The sequence below is a fragment of the Bufo gargarizans genome, chromosome 2 (assembly GCF_014858855.1).
Source record: "Bufo gargarizans isolate SCDJY-AF-19 chromosome 2, ASM1485885v1, whole genome shotgun sequence".
NCBI classification, from domain to species: Eukaryota; Metazoa; Chordata; class Amphibia; order Anura; family Bufonidae; genus Bufo; species Bufo gargarizans.
The window spans coordinates 353,052,592-353,073,725 of record NC_058081.1 but is presented as its reverse complement, the minus strand read 5'-3'; the positions used below and the strand labels follow the sequence as shown (position 1 = coordinate 353,073,725).

The 21,134-nt window shown below is 41.7% G+C and overlaps 1 protein-coding gene across 1 annotated transcript in view; it reads left to right on the top strand.

Moving 5' to 3' along the window:
• Positions 1-21,134, top strand: part of HTR4 (5-hydroxytryptamine receptor 4) — a 576,608-nt gene that overhangs the window by 392,145 nt on the left and 163,329 nt on the right. Inside the window, exon 6 of the mRNA XM_044277452.1 lies at positions 2,438-3,006. Coding sequence (XP_044133387.1) covers positions 2,438-3,006 — 569 coding nt within the window. The remainder of the gene's footprint in view (positions 1-2,437; positions 3,007-21,134) is intronic.

Sequence of the window (21,134 nt, the reverse complement as noted above, 5' to 3'; positions counted from 1 at the left end):
TCCACTTCAGATTAGACGCAGTGTGAGATGTGAAATGCAAGTACCCTCTTTTGCCTAATAGCCTCAGAACTGGTGTGACCATATACAAGGGAAATTTTACTTGCTTCGAGAAAAAGCATGAAGAAGGGATGAAGCAGATAGGGATTTTCCCTGACGGTTATTGTTCGACCACTGTGAATACCACAGGTCAGGAATATTAGGGGTACTTAATTAACCAGGCCCAAGCTCTGAGAGACATTGTCTGGCTATGTGCTAATATGAAACTGAGGCCAAAACTAGAGGTAGACTGGTCTGGCCAATGTTCCCTGGCAATAATCCTCATGCATTTCCACATTTATTATATACCTGATTGGGGAAAGGCCATAGAGAATATTAGGAAACCTTCAACCATTTTAGCGGTCCCTGGGAGCATGAGAAGGGTCAAGAGAGAAGAGGCCCCACAAGGAAGTATAAACGCTCCTGTGTACATAGATGCCATAGGAGTCCCAAGGGGGTCCCTCATGAATATAAGGCCAGAGATTCGATTGCTGCTGGCTTTGAGAGCATAATTCCCATAGTGTCCGTAAATAAGAACACCGACTGGATAAATTACCTCTACTATAATCAATAACTGTTTGTTAACTATACAAGAGATGCACTTAAAGGAATAATAGAACAATTGGGCCCCACCAGTACCAGGGCGTTTCAAATTAGAATGGCTCTCGATATGCTCCTAGCTGAGAAAGGAGGGGTTTGTAGAATGATAGGGGAATCCTGCTGTACAGTCATTCCTGACAACTTAGGACCAAATGGTCAGGTGATGAATGCACTAAAAGGTCTCACCTCACTATCTGAAGAACTCAAAAGGAACTCCAGAGTGGGAAACACTTGGACAGAATAGTTAGAGAGCTGATTAAAAAATTGGAAATAAATGTTGTTACAAATAGCTATTGTGATAATCATAATGTTGATCTTGCTTGCTATAATTGTCTGTTGTGTCATCCCGTGCATTAGGAAGCTTTTAATTAAAGACTTGGACGTAACTGTTCCTGAAATGATAATAGGAAACTTGTACGATGATATTGATCAAGAGAAACAAAATACTTTACTGTCTACGGCCCCCTTCATACCAATACACACAAGGCCAGGGATAGATCATCTAACTTCCCTATGCCAAATCCAGTGTCATGGGATGCTATTCGCGAGGGATAGGTTGTCATGGAAGCTGGTGAAGAGAACGCAGGGCATATGGGATAGAATAGATGGATAGGATTTTAGGGAAAGAATGAGATTCAAGGGGGGTCTGATAGAGAAATGAATATCATTCAGTTTCCCTTACTCAGCTTATGCGTACAAAGAACAGAACAAGATGGCTTCCACGGACAAAATGGCTCCCATATCCGGCTACAGCTGCTGTTCATCTCAAGCAAGCAGCTTCAAGCAAACAAAGAAACAAAGACTAACGGCTTCACCCATCTGGAAAGAAGGGGGGGGGGGGACGACTTCCTCTTGCAACCAGATGTGGCAGAAAATACATACATGTATCTAGGCAGAGTTTTTGGCCAATAGCAAAGTTATATGCCACCCTACATCCCCCGCTTCTTCCTCTTCTACATTTACTGCCCTATATAATGTCAGCTGTTCCGCAATAAAGTAAAGATGTTACTTTGACCCTACTTGAGTCAGTGTGACTTCTTCTGTGCAGGCACATATACCGGAAATACCATTCTAATTTGGAGCAACAGAGCAAACCCTAATTACCCTGTTTAGGGGTGACTTTATCAACTCGTCCTCTGCCCCTTGATTGACCGGGCCAGGCGTTTACCCTGCCTAGCTCTGAAAATCAAAGTGGAGTGAATGCGGCAGTTGCAGAGAGAACAGAGCCTCAAGGTGTAAAGCCAACCCCTCTGTTGCTCCTAGAGGCTCATTTGGATTTAATGAAATATAATTTTTCTCAGCAATGCCAGCACATTTGAACATTGGACCAACACAGATGCCTTTAGCTGCCAAGCGCACATGTAACAGGTCGGCCAGTTTCATACGTACAGAACTGCTAAACATGAATGGTAAAGGCAAACTGTCGATATATTTGGCCTTAGTATTTTCTGCACATTAAGTCAGTTTTCTACAAATGTTAGGAAGAACACAAGTCAGTCTCCTCTTAATCTCTTACATTTTTGTTTGTCAGACAGCTGAGTGAGAATAAGACTAAGCCAGTAGTGGGGATTTTCAATTCTGGCCTAATATTGTTCTGCAGCCAGTTGCCTTACAGTCTAAGGATTGTGTAAAGAAGGGAACATATGTAGTATGTATTTCTTACTTCCTGTGACTTTCTACATTACTGCTGGAATTCTTTTTTTTTATTTTTATTATAAAGCATTTAACAAATTCATTTAGTAAAGTTTACTACTCATTATACCAATAAACATTTACATTGTTTTTTCTTTTTTTTTTTCAGATAGAAAAGAGAAAATTCAGTAACGACTCCAATTCTACATACTGCATCTTTATGGTCAACAAGCCGTATGCTATAACATGTTCAGTGGTAGCTTTCTACATTCCGTTTTTCTTGATGGTGCTTGCTTACTATCGTATTTACGTCACAGCCCGAGAACATGCCAGACAAATAGGAGTTTTACAGAGGGCTGGTGCCCCAGCAGATCATCGACATCAGCATCCTGATCAACATACTACTCACAGGATGAAGACAGAAACCAAAGCTGCTAAGACACTGTGCATTATCATGGGTTGTTTCTGCCTTTGTTGGGCCCCATTTTTTATCACCAATGTGGTTGACCCTTTCATAAACTACACAGTACCAGGGCAACTGTGGACCGCTTTTCTCTGGTTAGGCTACATAAATTCAGGGTTGAACCCTTTCTTGTATGCCTTTTTGAACAAGTCTTTCAGGCGTGCCTTCCTTATCATTTTGTGTTGCGGGGATGAGAAGTATCGAAGACCTTCCATTTTGGGGCAAACTGTCCCATGTTCTACCACAACTATAAACGGATCTACACATGTACTTAGGTAAGTGCGTATACAGTTCATGCATTTTTGAGAATCATGCTTAGTACCTTTTTGGTTAGTTCTAGTCTGATGTGTTCTGCTTATACATGAACAGATTGCATTAGCTCAGATATGCATACATTATTATAATAAGAATGTGAAATCACCCACAAGTTTTGTAATGTATTTCACACAATTGTCTTTCTTCACTTTTACATTTTAGTAGTTTCCAAAATTATAAATCTTTGAAACTTAGATTTTTCTCTTGAAATGAGAGGCAGTCATTGGAAATGTCATAAGTATTTTGAAAAAGGGTATAGTGTGCAGATCAATTAAACTTGAGGTATTGATAATAAATGGTCTCACAAAGTCTCTTAAAAAAGTGCTTCATAGCTTAGAGAACAAGCCCTAGGACCCCCACTAATCAATGGAAACAAAGGCATCCTGGGTAGCTACTTTTAAAGGGTTGTTCACGTGGGGTGTTATTCCCTATGAACAGGTTAGGGTATAACTATTAGATCTGTGTGGTCCTACTGATCTCGAGAACAGGGACCCGTAACTCTAAGGGCCCTCTAAATGAATGGAGAGGCATGTACCTGCCTCTCTGTCCATCAATATGGAAGTTCCAGAGTTAGCTGAGTACAGCCATTTCTGGAACTTCCCTAGAGGAATGGAGCAGTAGTGTGCAAGCCTGACCTGTGCTCCATTCAGAGGACCCCTGGGGTACAATGTTTTTGTGATGATCAGCAGTAGGACCCCGAGTGATCTAATAGTTATCTTCTATCCTGTGAATAGGGGATAAGTTGTCAAAACTGGAATACCCCTTCAAGTTTGGTAGTTATATAATTGCCTGCAATGTTTGTATTTCTAGAATGGGTATTATTTTAAGGTTTTTGCAGTTTGCTATATATTTCTACTCAGCTGGTATACCATGTATGAAGGGCATTCAATCAGGAATTGATGAGCTACACTTTAATTATTACAACAAGACAACTTTATTGAATGCAATGTTACAAGGTTATTTTTCTATGTAGTCTTCTGCCACTGCAGTACACATGTTCCAGAGCCCAGGTAGCTTTTTTTTAAATTTTTTATCCCCTTATCCTAGAAGAGTAGAAGTCATTTGACCGCATGTTGACCCATTCCTGCACAGCGTCAATATCTAGAAATTTGTTTAAATTAAGATGATCTTTAAGTATTGTTTCTATACTTACAACATTTATTTCAAGTGTTTCAGCAATTTCTCTAACAGTAAGTTGCCCGTATCTCCCAGGCCGACCACGGCTCCCCTGACCCGAACTGACTATATCATATTAATTTATGATACAGTGAGTTCATATCTGATCAGGGGGGCTATTGCAGTGTACTCACATAATGATATGAATAGACCCTCAATCAGATATGAACTAACTGTATCATACACTAGCAGAAGGACCCAGCTTCGCACATATTTCATCTATTTGATTTAATGTTTGTTTATGTCATTAAAAGTTATTGACAGTATCCACTATAACATCTACAGTGCCCTGCCCCTTTAAAGCTGACCTACAGCAGTAAAGAAAAATGGGTTGTTATCCTGGTGTAAAACTGTGTTTATGTGGAGACTAAGGGCCTGCGAGCTTCTATTGGCTGATAAGGGTCTTGTGACAGGCTTCTTTTGGCTAATGCATTTTTTGGGAATATCTCAGGCAGGGATGTCCTTTTGAACAGCTCACTCTCAGACAGCAGCACTATGCTGTCTGAGTGTGAGCTGCAGGGAGAAAGTCACCGTCCCTCCCACCCCTGCAGCTGACAGAAGTTAATTTTTACCTTCATTTTTTTAATCCCCGTTGGCTTCGGAGTTGGAGGTGGTGTGATCTAACCGGATTATGGCGTGGCTTAGTGGGTCCTGGGGGCAGAGTTTTCAAGTCCGTCATTTGAGGGTACCTGCCCACGTAACTGTCACCTCCACAGCACTCCACTCTCTTAACAGTGTCACCCACAGTGCCCTGACCCTTTAAAGCTGACCTGCAGCTGTGAAGAAAAATGGCTGGGTTGTTATGAAAACCTGGTGTAAAACTGTGTGTATGTGGAGACTAAGGACCTGCGAGCTTCTATTGGCTGATAAGGGACATGTGACCATGTGTATGGCAGTTGGGATATGAAGAGAAAGTCCTGCAGGCTTCTATTGGGTAATGTAGGTCATGTGATGTGCTATATTTGCAAATTTTGGGAATATCTCAAAAACGGTACGTGCTAGAGAGCTGTGACCCCCACAAGATTTCTTTCCAGGTAGCAAGGGATGGTTGTGTTTTTGAGTGATCACGGAACATACATACATTCATACATACATAAAAAGGTCCTTCATATATATATATATATATATATATATATATATCTATCCATAGATATAATGCCTCCCCCGTGCCCACCACCACCACCCCAGGTAGTGCCCACACCACCACCACCCCAGGTAGTGCCGACAAAAATAAAAATGCTGCTTCAAAGGCACAAACTGGAACACTTACTTCACAATGGAGACAGCAGGATCTGATGCTCCCAACGTGATCATCTCATATCATGACACTGGTATTGTCAGGTCCTGCTGCCTCCAGTGCAGGGCAAGAGCAAGCATTTTCTTTTTTATAGTACCTGTTTTTAACTGCCATTATAAAGGGACCTATTGATTTCAATGGGGTCCATCTGGCTGTCAAAACAGACAAAAATAGGGCTTGTTGTATTTTTGGACATCCTTTATTTACTGGCCGTTTAAAAAAATGGCCATTAGGAGTGGCCAACACAACTGTTTGGAACATTCTTAAAAATAAGGAATGCACCGGTGAGCTCAGCAATACCAAAAGACCCGGAAGACCACGGAAAACAACTTGCACCGTTCCGTGGCCCCGCAAAAATAAATAAAAATAGCATGTCCTTTTCTTGTCTGTTTTGCAGACAAGAATAGGCATTTCTACAATGGGCCGCCAATTCTGTTCCGCAAATTGCGGAAGGCACACAGACGGCTTCAGTTTTTTTGCGGATCTGCGGTTTTCGGGCCGCAAAAAATGTAACGGTCGTGTGCATGAGGCTTTAAAAGCAGAGAAATAAAATTTTTGAAAATTGCTAATTTTTCTAAATTTTCAGCAAATTTGGGATTATTTTATAAATAACGTGAAAAATGTATTATATCGACCACAATTTTTCACTATCATGAAGTACAATGTGTCGCGAGAAAACAATCTCAGAATGGCTTGGATAATTAAAAGCATTCCAAAGTTATCACTAGTGATGAGCAGCAGGGGTCATATTCGAATTCATGATATTTTGCAAATATTTTGTAGAATATTCGTCGAATATTTGCGAATTCGAATATTCCCTAAATTCAACTTTTTTTACTCGAAAAATCGGCAATGACTTCAGATGGGAAAAAAAAAACTAATATTCTAAAAAACAAATATATAGCACTATATCGAATATAGTGCTATATATTAGTTTTTAGAATATTTGTAATTTTTTTAAACTCGGAAAATCGGCAATGTAATGATTGCGTAATATGCGAATTTTACGCGATCAATGCAGGCGTGGGTCACAAAGGAATATATAGCACTATGGAATATAGTGCTATATATTTGTTTTTTAGAATATTTGTCATTTTTTTCCATCTGAATTATGTTTCCTCCCTGCTTAAGTTGCTTGTCAAGCAATTTAATCAGGGAGGAATAATTACTTCAGATAGAAAAAAAATGCAAATATTCTAAAAAAAAACAAATATATAGCACTATATTCGAAATATTCGTCAATTCTCAAAGTTGCTATATTCGCGCTAAATATTCGTAAATTGAATATTCACGCTCAACACTAGTTATCACCACATAAAGTGACACATGTCAAGTTCCAAAAAACTGGCCTGGTCCTTAAGGTGAAAATTGGCAGGGTCCTTAAGGTGATAAGAGACAGTGTTGGAATGTTTCTTTAACCAATTCAAAACCGCGCCATTCGGATATCTAAATAATTTTTCGGTGATACATCGGGCTTTATCTTTATATAACCTTTATTTTAGAAGTTTTGTTTTTTTGTACATCGGAAATAAATAAACTAAAATACTTTTTTAAATTTATATTCCCTTCTCACAACATTTATTTTAATATAGGGGATATATACTTTACAATCACTGGGGGCTAGAAGCTGAGTTTTTTTTTTCTTATTGCTGGTTTTTCCTGTAACTGGGGTTGACATAAGTCCCAGGATCAGGGGTACTACAACCTCCAGAAGCATTGCACTGCAGAGCTAATGTAGGTCTGCTAAACCCAATTGCTCATGCATATACCCGGCCCCCAGGGATCACATGATCATACTGGAGAAGGAAGTGGCATTGTCTCCAAGAACCTCTTACACTTCTTTTAGAAGGAAATTATATATTTGTAAGAAGTCTATGGTTGCTCCTATAGGTATTAGATTTTTGAGAGATTTTTGAAAAATCTGTGGAGTTTGCCAGCAAAAATTTTATTACGATGGTCAACTGCAGAGATCTGCTTTAACTTGTTACCAGTTAGGCCTCTCGCACACAAACGTATTTTCATTCTGTGTCCGTTCCGCTTTTTCTATACAGAACCATTCATTTCAAGTCCGCAAAAAAAATCTGAAGGTACTCCGTGTGCATACTCCGTATTTCCGTTCCGCAAAAAATTAGAACATGTCCTATTATTGTCCGCATTACGGATAAGGATGGTACTGTTCTATTAGGGGCCAGCTGTTCCGTTCCGCAAAATACGGAGTGCACACGGATGTCATCCGTATTTTTTGCGGACCGCAAAATACATACGGTTGTGTGCAAGAGGCCTTAGCCTTTATTTCTGTACTCTGAATGTATCCTCTTGCTTTTTCATTTTTGTGTGGAAATAGTACTGTTTTAGCACATAGTTTCAAATTAGATGGGCAAAGGTTTAAAAGTAATATAAGGAAGTATTACTTTACTGAGAGAGTAGTGGATGCATGGAATAGCCTTCTTGCAGAAGTGGTGGCTGCAAATACAGTGAAGGAGTTTAAGCATGCACAGGATAGGCATAAAGCCATCCTTCATGTAAGATAGGGCCAGGGGCTATTCATAGTATTCAGTATATATTGGGCAGACTAGATGGGCCAAATGGTTCTTATCTGCCGACACATTCTATGTTTCTATGCATGGAGCTTGTAAATTCTCCCCGTGTTTGTGTGGGTTTCCTTCGGGTGCTCCGGTTTCCTCCCACACTCCATAGACATACTGATAGGGAGCTTAGATTGTGAGCCCGATTGGAGACAGCAAGCAATGATAATGTCTGTAAAGTGCTGCAGAATGTCAGCACTATATAAGTAAATAAATGGCATGGGCTCAGCTCCTGTAAGCAGATTGCAAAAGAAAGGTCTATAGATGGCAAATGTTGGGAAGACGTTAAAACGAGAATTTTAATGATGCCCCTGTAGGGTTATTCTACTATAGTAAGTCTATATTATTATTTATTATTAAAGCGCCATTCATTCCATAGTGCTGTACATATGATAAGGGGTGCACATACATAATACAGACAATTGCACTAATCATAAACAAGATGAGTTACAAACTGGTACAGAAGGAGAGACGGCCCTGCCCGTAAGGGCTTACAATCTACATGGTATGGGAGAAGGACACAGTAGGTGCGGGTTAAGTTGGTCATGGTGGTATAGAGGCAGCAGGGTCACTGGTTGTAGGCTTGTCTGAAGAGATGGGTTTTCAGGTTTCTTTTGAAGGATTCCACTCTAGGTGAGAGTCTGATATGTTGGGATAGCGAGTTCCAGAGTATGGAGGATGCACGGGAGAAATCTTGGAGTCGATTGTGGGAAGAGGAGAGAAGGAGGTCTTGTGAGGATCGGAGAGTGCGTGTGGGGGTGTATAAGGAAAGTAGATCGGAGATGTAGGGAGGGGACAGGTTATGGACGGCCTTGTATGTATTTGTTAGTACTTTGAAGTGAATTCGTTGGGCAATGGGGAGCCAGTGAAGGGATTGGCAGAGGGGAGAGGCAGAGGAGTAATAGGGTGAGAGGTGGATTAGTCGGGAAGCAGAGTTGAGGATAGATTGGAGGGGTGCGAGAGTGCTAGATGGAAGGCCACAGAGGAGAATGTTGCAGTAGTCTAGGCGGGAGATAATGAGGGCATGTACAAGCATTTTCGCAGATTCAAAGTTAAGGAAAGCACAGATGCAGGAGATGTTTTTGAGTTGGAGGCGGCAGGTGGTGGAAAGGACTTGGATGTGTGGTCGGAATGGAAAGGGCAGAATCACGGGTCACTCCAAGGCAGCGGGCTTTGTTGACTGGGGAGAGTGTGCATCCATTGATCATGATAGATAGGTCTGTTGGGGGGGTTCAACAAGATGGGGGAAAGATTATGAATTCTGTCTTATCCATGTTAAGAAGGATGATATAGAAGATAGACATTGTGGGATTCTTGATAGTAAGGTGGTGATGTCTGGACCAGAGAGGTAGATTTGTGTGTCGTCAGCGTAGGAGTGATACTGAAAGCCATGGGACTCTATGAGCTGTCCCAGGCCAAAAGTGTAGATAGAGAAGAGCAGGGGTCCTAGGACAGAGCCTTGCGGGACACCAACAGAGAGGGAATGAGACGAGGAGGTGGTGCGGGAGTGGGAGACACTAAACATCCGGTCTGTGAGGTATGATGTGATCCAGGAGAGGGCCAGGTCAGTGATGCCAAGAGATGAGAGAGTTTGCAACAGAAGGGAGTGGTCAACAGTGTCGAAGGCAGAGGACAGGTCAAGGAGAAGGAGGACAGAGTATTGTTTCTTCGTTTTGGCTGTCAGTAGGTCATTGGTGACTTTGGTAAGGGCAGTCTTGGTCGAGTGGTGGGGTCGGAAGCCAGATTGTAGGCGGTCAAAGAGGGAGTAGGAGGAAAGGTGGGAGGACAGTTCTGAATGGACATGTTGTTCAAGTAGCTTTGAGGCATACGGAAGAAGTGATATGGGGCGATAACTGGACAAGGAAGATGGGTCAAGTGAAGGCTTTTTGAGGATGGGTGTAATGGTAGCATGTTTAAAAGCAGAGGGGAAGACACCAAAGTTTAGTGATAGGTTGAAGAGATGAGTTAGGGATGGGATAAACACTGTGGTGAGGTTAGGGATGAGGTGGGATGGGATTGGGTCAAGTGCACAGGTGGTCAGATGAGATTTGGAGAGTAGAGTGGAGAGTTTTTTTTTTCTGTAATGGTGGAGAAGCAGGTTTTGGGAGAAGAGGACTGAGCAGTTGTGTAGAGGGTCTGTGGGGACTATGTAGTAAAGCTTTCTCTGATGTGGACTATCTTTTGTTTGAAATATTTGGCAAAGTCCTCAGCTGAGAAGAGAGGAGAGGGTAGGGTGGGGTGGGGGTGCTGGGGGACGGAGAAGGGAGTTAAAAGTGCTAAAAAGTTGTTTAGGGCTGTGTGACAGGGAAGATATGAGAGATGAGAAGTAGGCCTGTTTTGCATCAGCGAGTGAGGATTTGATTATGAGAAGGGATTGCTTGTATGCGGTGAAATAATCTTTAGAATGGGATTTCTTCCATCGCCGCTCAGCAGCCCTGGAAGCTTGTCTGAGTTTTTTGGTCAGGTTGGTGTGCCAGGGTTGTCTGTTGATTTTCCGGATTTTGTTGTGTGTGAGGGGGGCAACAGTGTCCAGAGCTGTACTTATTGTGGTGTTGTATATAACTGTGTGTTATATATATTGTGGTGGTCTATATAACCACTATACATGCCCCAACCCCAAGGTATATTTTCTGATTCTGTGGAGTCATATTATACTGCCCCAATTGTCAGCAGCCCTAAAAAAGATCTGTAGGGGGTGCAGAGTGTCATATATCTTCTATATGAAAGAATCTTCATATAAAAGAGAGGATAAAAAAAATATATAAAAATTATATTATCCTCCAGGCGGACATAAAAAACGCCTCTAAGTTCTTTTATCAAGTATCTTAATTTGATTTGTGCAAGCAGTGAAACAAAGGGTCAGTTGTATGTGCAAAAATATATAATCGTTTATTATAAAAACCAAGAATATAAAAACAATACAACTGCAAAATAAATTATGAAGTTACAAAGTAACACCCAAAATGTACCACACGGTGGTGTTGACACACCCCTATCTGATCAGCACAGTATAACTTGGTGATTTATGTCAACCAGTGTCATACTTTTAACAAACGGACTCATATACCAAGAGAAACTTAGGATCTTCTGTTATCAAACAGGCTATAACAATAAAACACGGATTTACAGGAAAATAACTGTTATCCCTTGACTCTGTTTTCCTATGACCAATCAAAAATATATGATATTAATATGATAAAATATTCAGCTCGGCAATCAGACTAAGGAAAATAACTTTCCAAGGGTTTAGTCCTCTTTTCAAATAATGTCAGATCTTCCATTAACAATATGCATCTTTGCTAAGAGAATAATCAGCATTATGGAGGCACCTAAGACTATATATTCCCACAGTATGGGAGCTCTTGGCTATATACCGAAAGAAATATCTTATTAATATCATGAGTAGTAAACAAAATATACATTACCGGGTCAAAGGTAGACACAGTTCAGATGGGACCAGTTCTGAAGAACTTTCCTAGTAATCCAAAAAGAATAATCCAAGTTTCTTCTGATAAAGTTTTTCTTTTTGAATGAATCAATGGATATATGGATCTTTTTTCCCTCTCTCTCTAGTTCTTCTCTTGCTACCCCGCACACAAGTAATTATTCCCCCCCCCCCTTATCTAAGAATCATCCCCTTTAGATTAGGGATTCCCAATCAGGTAAGGTGGGTGTACTTGCATGCTAATAATACCATGATGTCATATCACCTCCTAATATGGTAAAGAACAAACAATGAAATAATATAATATTGTCCATCTACCTCCAGATGGCACTGCGGTATTGTAAATTAACATCACAACTTTTAAGCATAAAAATTAAATATCGAATAATATGTTTTCAGGACCTTGTTGACCTTTCTATATAAATCATTGAGGAAGGTCTTTCCCTGACACTTTTAATTACCTATATCCTGGACTTGTTGGAGTTGACTTGATGAAAATGTTATATAGCGGCTTTGATGCTTGGCATCGGAACTTGTACATTTCACTTATCTACATCCATGAATAACTATTGTTTTGAAATAACATTTTCTCTTCTCAGAAAATCCAATTAACGTAAACTTACTTGTTTCTATACCTTCTACAATACCTTCTAAATGATAAATACATGGTATAACATATATATATATATATATATATATATATATATACATTGTTACACATAGATAATACATTATATGAATTATTTATTAACATATGTTGTAAACCTTATCAAGTAACCTTATCAAGTTTTAGGGAGTTGACTTACTCCTTACAGATGGTCCCATATCTTTAGCAATAACTTTTAAACACAATGTCCGTTTATATTCACAATTATTTTTTTTTATAAACTGAACTTGCCATGAACTCATGCCATGAACTCATCTTGGCTTCCTCAACCACATAATAGAACTTTGGTTCAGGCTGATTTTATTCTTAAAGGCAATGAGATGAGCATACATCTTGATCATAATGTCATTAGATAATATTGTATACGTATGAAAATGCACAAGAGGTAGCAGTCGCTACCGATCCCAGGAGCCTGAGGGGGCCCAAAGACCCTTTTGCCATATAAGAAGACACCAGTATTATAGAAAGGGCATGCTGGGGGGACTCATAGATTTTGCACTGGGGACCAGAATTTTCAAGTTACATTTCTGGCTTGAGGGAAGGGGTTAGGTAAATTTTTGCAGCAGAATGGCTAGGTGCACCTCTGCCCCTTGCCACAAACCACTGAGGGAAGGGGAGAGGGCAAGCTGAACTCTTGCATCAGGGACCATAAGCCTTTAGATACGCCCCTGCTGTGATTCCTGTATTATGGAGGGCATATCACGTCTTTTCATCATGTGATCGACTTTTGGTGGGTGTTTAGTGGATACAATTAAAATAACTAATATTTGGTTATTCACCTTGCACATTAAAGACATTTATATTTAAAATGTGCTGTCATTAAATAAACCTTAGTGTAAAATGCCTCAGTGTACCTATGGTATACATTTGTGTTACTGTTACATTCTAGTTGTTTACAATCGACAGTTTACAGGGAGAGAAATCCTGAGCTGTCATTATTATATATCTGCCTATGAAGCATTTGTATAATTATCAGTTCTCTATTTCAGTATCTTAGTATGTCACCAATATGAAAAATATTTATGTTGCACTTTTTCTACAAAGAAAGGAAAACTATGGCAAATGAGTTAGAATATCATTTTTCGTGAATTCATTTTAAATTCCTTTTTTGTGATGCCTCCCACGCTGTATATAAAAAGTGACATTTTCTTGCTCCAGCTGCTGTTATAATAAAGCATTACATGCTTTCTACCCCTTTTATTCCTTTCCTGCAGTTCTTTGTCAGATGCTGTCTGGAAAATGCTGGTATTTCATAGATACAAAATCACTGACTGTCCCATCAATTCCTGATCTGTCATATTTGAAGGAGACATTTTAGTTCCATTCCATTGGGTTGTCCACAAAATTAAGATACTTTATTATGATGGACAATTAAAACACGAATATAAGGTATTGACACTAGCGTGGCCAGACGCCCAGTTTAGACCGGACAGTCCGGAGCAGGGCCTGGACAGAAGCAAGGATGTCCACCTGTCCAGCTTGTAGAGGAAGGGAGACAGGGCTGGCGGCATGACGTAGGAAGTGTGCGTGCAGCGGTCCTCCCCGCCCCCCATCGCCGGCCCCGGCACTAGCCCTGGACGCGGCACGGGTAATGCCGCTTTGGGCTCCCTGAGACGCCGCTCCGATACTGCCATACTCACTGTTTGAAGGTACGCCGGCCTCTTGGGAACAGGATCAGCCCTCTGTTACTCTGGTCTCCTCCCGAGACGCTGACCTAGATGCTGATGCCTCTGCTGCTGGGCTCTGTGGATCAGCCCTCCGTCATCAAGTGCCGCTCTGCCTGAAGTTTGAAGCTGGCTGTCCGGGGCCCATCTATGCCTGCTCCAGGCTGTTCATGCTGGAGCTCCATCCGCCCCTCATTTTAACTCTGGAACCGCATGGTGAGTGGACTCTGTGCTCCCCCTCAGTTCACCTTTTTCGCCTGGCTGACGGGGTCATGCTGAAGCTGTTGCTCTGAAGTAGGGAGGGGGGTCGTTGGATCAGGGAAGTGGCATCTGGCCTCTATCACCGTTTCCACCTTATGTTTTCACCTATGTCTCACCCTATGCCTCCCCATCCGCCTGCGGCTCTATTTGATTAATACGTGGAGTTGTCTGGATAGCTGTGGGCTTTGTGCAGCTGCGGGCATAGCCTTGGATACTGCTTCAGCAGTGTTAGCCAGAATTGGCACTGCCTCTGTTTGGACATTGTGATTTTGCTTAAATGCTAAACTTTGTTTCTGTGTCCTTTTGGATCGTGCTGAGAACATCAAGAGACCCCTACTACGAGCCTCCTCCAAATTCAGGAAATTCAGGACTTAAGAAGGAAGAAGAAGAGCGAGGATACGTAAGACTCTTTGGCTGTTATTCTGTGTTACAGGAAATTTATGATATTTAATTTAGAAACACACAGATTTCAATAATAGTATTACCTTCCAAATCAGTTCCATACGAGGAAGAAAAAGAGGAGAGACAAAGTAAGAAAGGGACAGGAGGGGGGGGGGGGGGGGAAGAGAGAGAAAAAAAAGAGGAAAAGGAAAAGGGGGGAGAAAATAAAAAATAAAATAAAAAAATGGCCCCTAAATTACCTAACAGAAAGTCCATTGGTACATCCTCACCTAAAGGGGGCACTGCAAGGACACAGTTAGATAAATATCTTAAATCTCCACCTCCATCGGCTAAAACAAGGAGTAATCAGAAACCAATATCACAAATGGAGGATTGTGAAGAAAATGAAAACCTTGTAAATAGGGCAAGAGAGAACCCGTCATCGGAAGCAGATAATCAGATGAGCAATATCGATCGTAAATTAGCGGGTATACTGGAGGCAGTCGGAACAACCAATCAATCACTAAGTACACTGACAACCACAGTAGCAGCAGTGCAGACTGATATATCATTAATTCGAGACGAACTAAACAAAATGAGGCAACGTGTCAAAGAGTATGAAACGCTAATCACAGAACTGCAAAAAGAATCTAGGCAGATGAAAAAAAGGTTAGAAACAGTAGAAAGTGATAATAAAGCACTAAATGAAAAAATGGCAGACCTGGAAGACAGATCCCGGAGAGATAATCTCAAATTAGTGGGCTTCCCGGAAGGAGCAGAAAAAGACGACCCCATAGGCTTTATCCAAAAATGGCTGACAAACAACGTTAAAATTGCAGAGGCAGTTACAACACCTATAGTGGAGAGAGCGCACCGTATTCCAACAAGAAAACCTCCACCGGGGTCAGCACCAAGGCCAATGTTAATTAAAATGACTTCCTCAAGAGATCGGGACTATATTCTTAGATGGAAAAGAGAGATACAAACTGTGAAATACAATGACGTTAATATTGAGATATACCGGACTTTTCTAAAGTTACGCAAGATAAAAGGAGAGAATATAAGGACGTAAAAAAGAGACTGATACAAGCACAACTAAAATACTCCATGATGTACCCTGCGAAATTACGGGTTATATATAAAGAAACTGTCCAATTTTTCTCTAATCCAAAGGATGCGGCTGATTGGTTGGACTCTAGGGGCATTTAGTAATTTGCCCGTGGCGCTGCCAGGCGGAGCCAGGGGGGTCGACGATGGAGGGGAAGGGGGAGGATAGTCTACAGTTAGAGACCTATGAGTCACAATCTGCGACTCGCAGGTCATGAGGGGAATGGGAGCTTTGGGAGGGTGGGAGGGAGGGTTTTTTTTTTTTTTCCTTTTTCTCTCTCCACGGGGAACTGTCGAGGTATGGAGGGTGCATTACTGGGGGTGCCCCTGCCCTTCCGCCCAGTGCTGCCTTAAAGGTATTGAGGACCAATCACACCAAAAAAAAATAATAATAATAATAATAATAATAATGGATGTCTAGAATATTGACCTGGAATATCCGCGGTTTTGCGGATAAAATAAAGAGGTGTGTAGTGTTTTTTGATCTGGTCTCTAGACATCTTCCAGCAATAGTGGCCCTGTTAGAAACACATCTTACAGATGAGAAAGTGGCGGCGTTCGGCGGAAGGAGATGGGCCTCCCATGAATATCATTCTTGCTATTCCACATATTCTCGTGGAATTAGCGTCTATGTGCACAGACAGGTAGATTATGATCCCATAGAACAGCTAATTGATCAAGAGGGCCGGTACATTTTTCTTCATTGCTATTGGCAGGGGCAAAGGAGAATAATTGCCTTTATATATATACCACCCCCCTTTACGACAACGGTACTATGTAAATTGATGAACTACATCTCGGTACGAGAGGAGTGCCCGGTGCTGGTGATGGGCGACTTCAACTCGGTCATGGATACTAGAAAGGACCGGACCTCTACCATAATTAATTATGAGTTGAGTTCCGGCTCAAGTACTTTACTCTCTAGAATGTGTAAAGAAATGGCATTGGTCGATATATGGCGGTCTCTCTATGGAGACAAGCAAGTATTTTCATGTTTTAGCAATACATATAGGTCCATGTCACGAGTTGATCTGGCCCTCGCCAGCCCCGGGCTCATTAATAAGGTTAAAAAAATGAACTACGAACGCCATGGCGTATCTGATCATAGCCCCGTCATGGTAATACTGCAGAACCAGAGTAAAATAAATCAAAATAAAATGTTTAAACTTAATCCGCACTGGATGACATTAATAAAGGACCTGGACCAGATTGATGAAGAAATAAAGCTCTTTTGGAGCGATAACGTTAACTCAACCCACATCCATATGGTCTGGGACTCGCTTAAGGCATTCCTTCGAGGTACATATTCATATCAAATTAGAAAACAGAAAAAGATCTTTGCAGAAACGCAAAAAGAAATAGAAGACCTGCTTGGTCAGGCAATGAAAGAGATTATCCATGTTAATACCCTAGAAAAACAACATCAATTAAAAAAATTACAAGATGAATATAAACAATTTTTATATAAAAAAGCGCAGAACAAAATGTTCTTCTCGGGGCTGAGAACTTTTAGTGAGTCCGGGAAAACAAGTAGACTGGTATCTATGATAGTAGAAAATCAAAGGGGGAGTAATAATATAACGGGAATTAAAACGGAGGTGGGGACCATTCTACGAGACCCCGACGATATTTTAAAGGAGTTTACCCGATATTTCTCGAAGCTATATGAAGCTGGGTCCCAAAATCAGAGAGGGAAAATAGATCAATATTTAGATAATATCAAGATCCCTGAATTTGAACAACAAGATATCGATTGGCTGAATAGACCCATTCAACTGACCGAGTTACAAACAACATTGCAATCCATTAAGGGCAATACCTCCCCGGGGGTGGACGGCTTCCCATTCGAAATATATCGAAAACATGGGGGAACTATCCTGCCCCAAATGTTGGAGGTACTTAATCAATCTTGGATAATGGGTTCTCTTCCCCCCTCATGGATGGAAGCAACCATTACATTAATTCTCAAAAAAGGGAAAGATCCGTTGTCAGTCACATCTTATCTCCCCATCTCTCTGCTGAACACAGATTATAAAATCTTGGCCAAACTGCTAGCGAACAGATTAAAAACAGTTATCCACAAAGTTGTCCATGTGGACCAAACCGGGTTCATCCCGAAAAGGAATATACAGGACAATATAAGGAGGGCCTTCCTCAATGTTCAGATTGGGGATGGGGAGGACTGCTCCATCCTGTCTCTAGATGCCGCTAAGGCCTTTGACAGGGTGGAGTGGCCCTTCCTTTGGGGAGTGATGTCTCGGGTCAAAATTGGTGAATACTTCTCTAGATGGGTGCGCATTCTGTATCAAAATCCAGTATCTAGGGTTCGAATTAATGGTGTACACTCTGCCCCTTTCCCCTTGACACGCGGAACACGCCAGGGCTGCCCCCTTTCACCTTTGCTCTTCTCGCTGTTCCTGGAGCCAATGGCGTGTAAGATCCGAGCAGATGGGGAAATATCGGGATTTGGGTGTGAGGGAGAGGACGATAAAATCAGTCTCTATGCGGACGATATGTTACTATTCCTGGGGAGAGGATATATGAACCTGCCTAGGGTTATGGATAGTCTGGATGAATTTGGGTGCCTTTCTGGATATGAGATCAACTGGGAGAAATCTAAATTCCTTCCATTAAAACGTCCGGTTCCGCCCGGTCATAATCTCCGAGTCAGTATACTGACCCCAGCCGACTCCCTAACATATCTGGGTATCCAGATAGGGACTAAATTGGAATACTATACGAAACTGAACATACTCCCAATAATAGATAGAGTTAAGGAAAAAATTTGAACATGGCTTAAACTTCCCCTCTCACAAATTAACCGCATAGCCCTTATTAAAATGACGTTGCTTCCAATGTTACTATATGTACTTAATGCTAGCCCAATAACGATAGAAGACAAATTCTTCAATAAGCTAGAGTCCCTCTTCAATGAATTAATATGGGGGCGCAAACGAGTCAGAATTAAGTTACAATATTTGTACAAAGATGAGGGTGGACTCTCTATCCCTTTTTTAAAAGGATACTATATAGCCGCCCAACTAAGATGGTGCGTGAGGAACCGAAAGAATAAATGCATTCGGCTTATTTACGGGGAGCACTGCAGACCCTGGGAGGATCTTTTTCACATCCTCGAAACGACGGAGAAGAAAATAATAATGAACCCTTTCGGTAGGATGCTCGGGTATATTTGGCAGCAAATTAGATATATAGCTGGAGTAACCCAGGCAGTTCAGTACACCCCACTGTGGGGAAATGCACATTTACCACAAGTTAGGCTACTGGGTGATGTGGGATATTGGGAAAAATATGGGATACGTTTTATTGCACAAGTTTTTCATAAAGGACAGCCTAAGTCATTAAATAAAATCCTTCCAGACACGACATTAGGATTTATTGATAAATTTAGATATGAACAATTACGACACGCTATTCACTACACGGAGAATAAGAATTACTTAAAAATTGTAAGGAACACTTTTTTAGATTTTTGTTATGACACGACTGTTAACACCTCTATATCACACATTTATGCCAAACTAAAATATGAATATACTAAAACAATCATATTTAGAAGTGAGGCTAAATGGGAAAGGGACCTGCGGACTGGGGAATCTATCCCGTGGAACTCCGTTTACAGAAATATTAAAAGATCGACGATCTCCCCTGCCCATGCATGGATCCTTTTGAAAATTACACATCATCTCTATTATACACCAGCTCTTTTACATAATATTTACAATAATAGGAAACAGAACTGCTACAAATGTAGTAAAGATAGAGGAGACTATATACATCTACTGTGGGAATGCCCAGGGATTAAAGAGTACTGGACTAAAATATTCCGGAAATTGCGGGACAGCTCACCCATGAAATATGAGGCCTGCATTAATTATGCTGTCCTTGGTGCATTCCCAGAGATAGACCAAAATAAAACTGAGCAGATACTCTGGCTTCGGGGAATTGCACTGGCCAAAATATTAATTATTAAATACTGGGGTACTCCAGAATACCCTAATTTTCAGGAGTGGATGGAACGGATGAAAAGGGTTAAGCAATACGAACACATTCTCGCCCAGACAGCTGGAAAAAAGGCAACCTGGATGCGGATATGGGGCAACCTGAAATGATAATATTAGGTGTAAAGACGGTAGCTCCACGGAGAGAGGAAAAGGGAGGGAAGGAGGAAGGAAAAAAAGGGGGTTGTAGGGAGGGAAGGGGGGGTTAGAAGATAAAAAGGGAAATTTAGTATATGATGATATTATGTATCACTGTATTATTGTCTTGTGACACTAAAATCTATCACTGTAGATTCTCTCTTTGTAAAATAAAATTATTATAAAAGAAAAAAAAAAAAAGAAAAAAAAAAAGGATGTCCACCTTATTAGTAGCTCACACTCAGACAGCAGCATTGTGCTGTCTGAGTGTGAGCTGCAGCAACTGACTGAGGCTTCTCTAACCCCCAGTCAGGCAGTAGAGCCTGCGGACATGGCTCTCTGTGGCTGACTGAGGGAGAGATAAGCACCCCGGGCTGCCCACAGCTCACCTTTCTGTCAGAAAGTTCTTCCCTCTCCACCCCCCATTTTTTCTGGTCGGTAATGGGGGCATAGCTTCACGGAGCCGGGGGCGTGCTTTAGCCATTTTGGGGCTTGTCCGGTGAGGTTCAGCTTTCTGGGCTGAAGCCAGTGGCCACCCTTATTGACCCGCACCACAGATGAGGCACCAAATATGTGGTCATAAATTACACAATAATGGCAGCTAGATATAATTAACTAAAGCAGGACATACATCCAAACTGATATACAAAACTGCGCACACAAGTAATACAGACCCAGTATGGTGCCTTAAAGTAACCCCTTACAAGGGCAGCATAAGGTAATGTTCGACATAGTGGTGTACTGTGAAAAAAGGCAGGCCAGGCGGTTGCTATGGGGCTTGTGAGGTAGTTGGGGAGCCTGGGCGACCTGCCTGGCTGCCTCTGAGGGGGGCAGCAGTTTAAGGCGGGGCATGGGAGCCTGTGTTTACCATCCCCGCCATCACTGCAACCTCTTACTTTGGGCCCCATGGAATGATGTCACGATGTTTGTGACATCATCATGTCATCGCATGAGACCCAGCGCAGGAAGTCATGGTGATATCTTCGCGACCACCTGCGTTGGGACATGGGAGATCTGGCAGCAGAGAGCAGAACACAGGTGAATTTTTATTTTATTTTTTACGTATTGTGAGACAGTGACAGGTCTCACTCAGGTTAGAGGCAAGGAAGGGGTGGATAGTTCGGTCCACACCCCTGTTCCACCACAGGTGAGAGAAGCTGGAGGTAATCAGCCTAGCACAAAGCCCCTCCCAGAGTGTCAGAAAGGGGGGAGTGTGGTACCTGTGGACAGAGGCCTGGAGGCTCTGTCAGTGTGGTCCAAGCCAGGAGGGCTGAGGGACCACGATTCCCCAAGAGACACTGGACTGGAGACAGTGGGCGTACTGTGCTCTGTACAGCCAGGAGGCTGT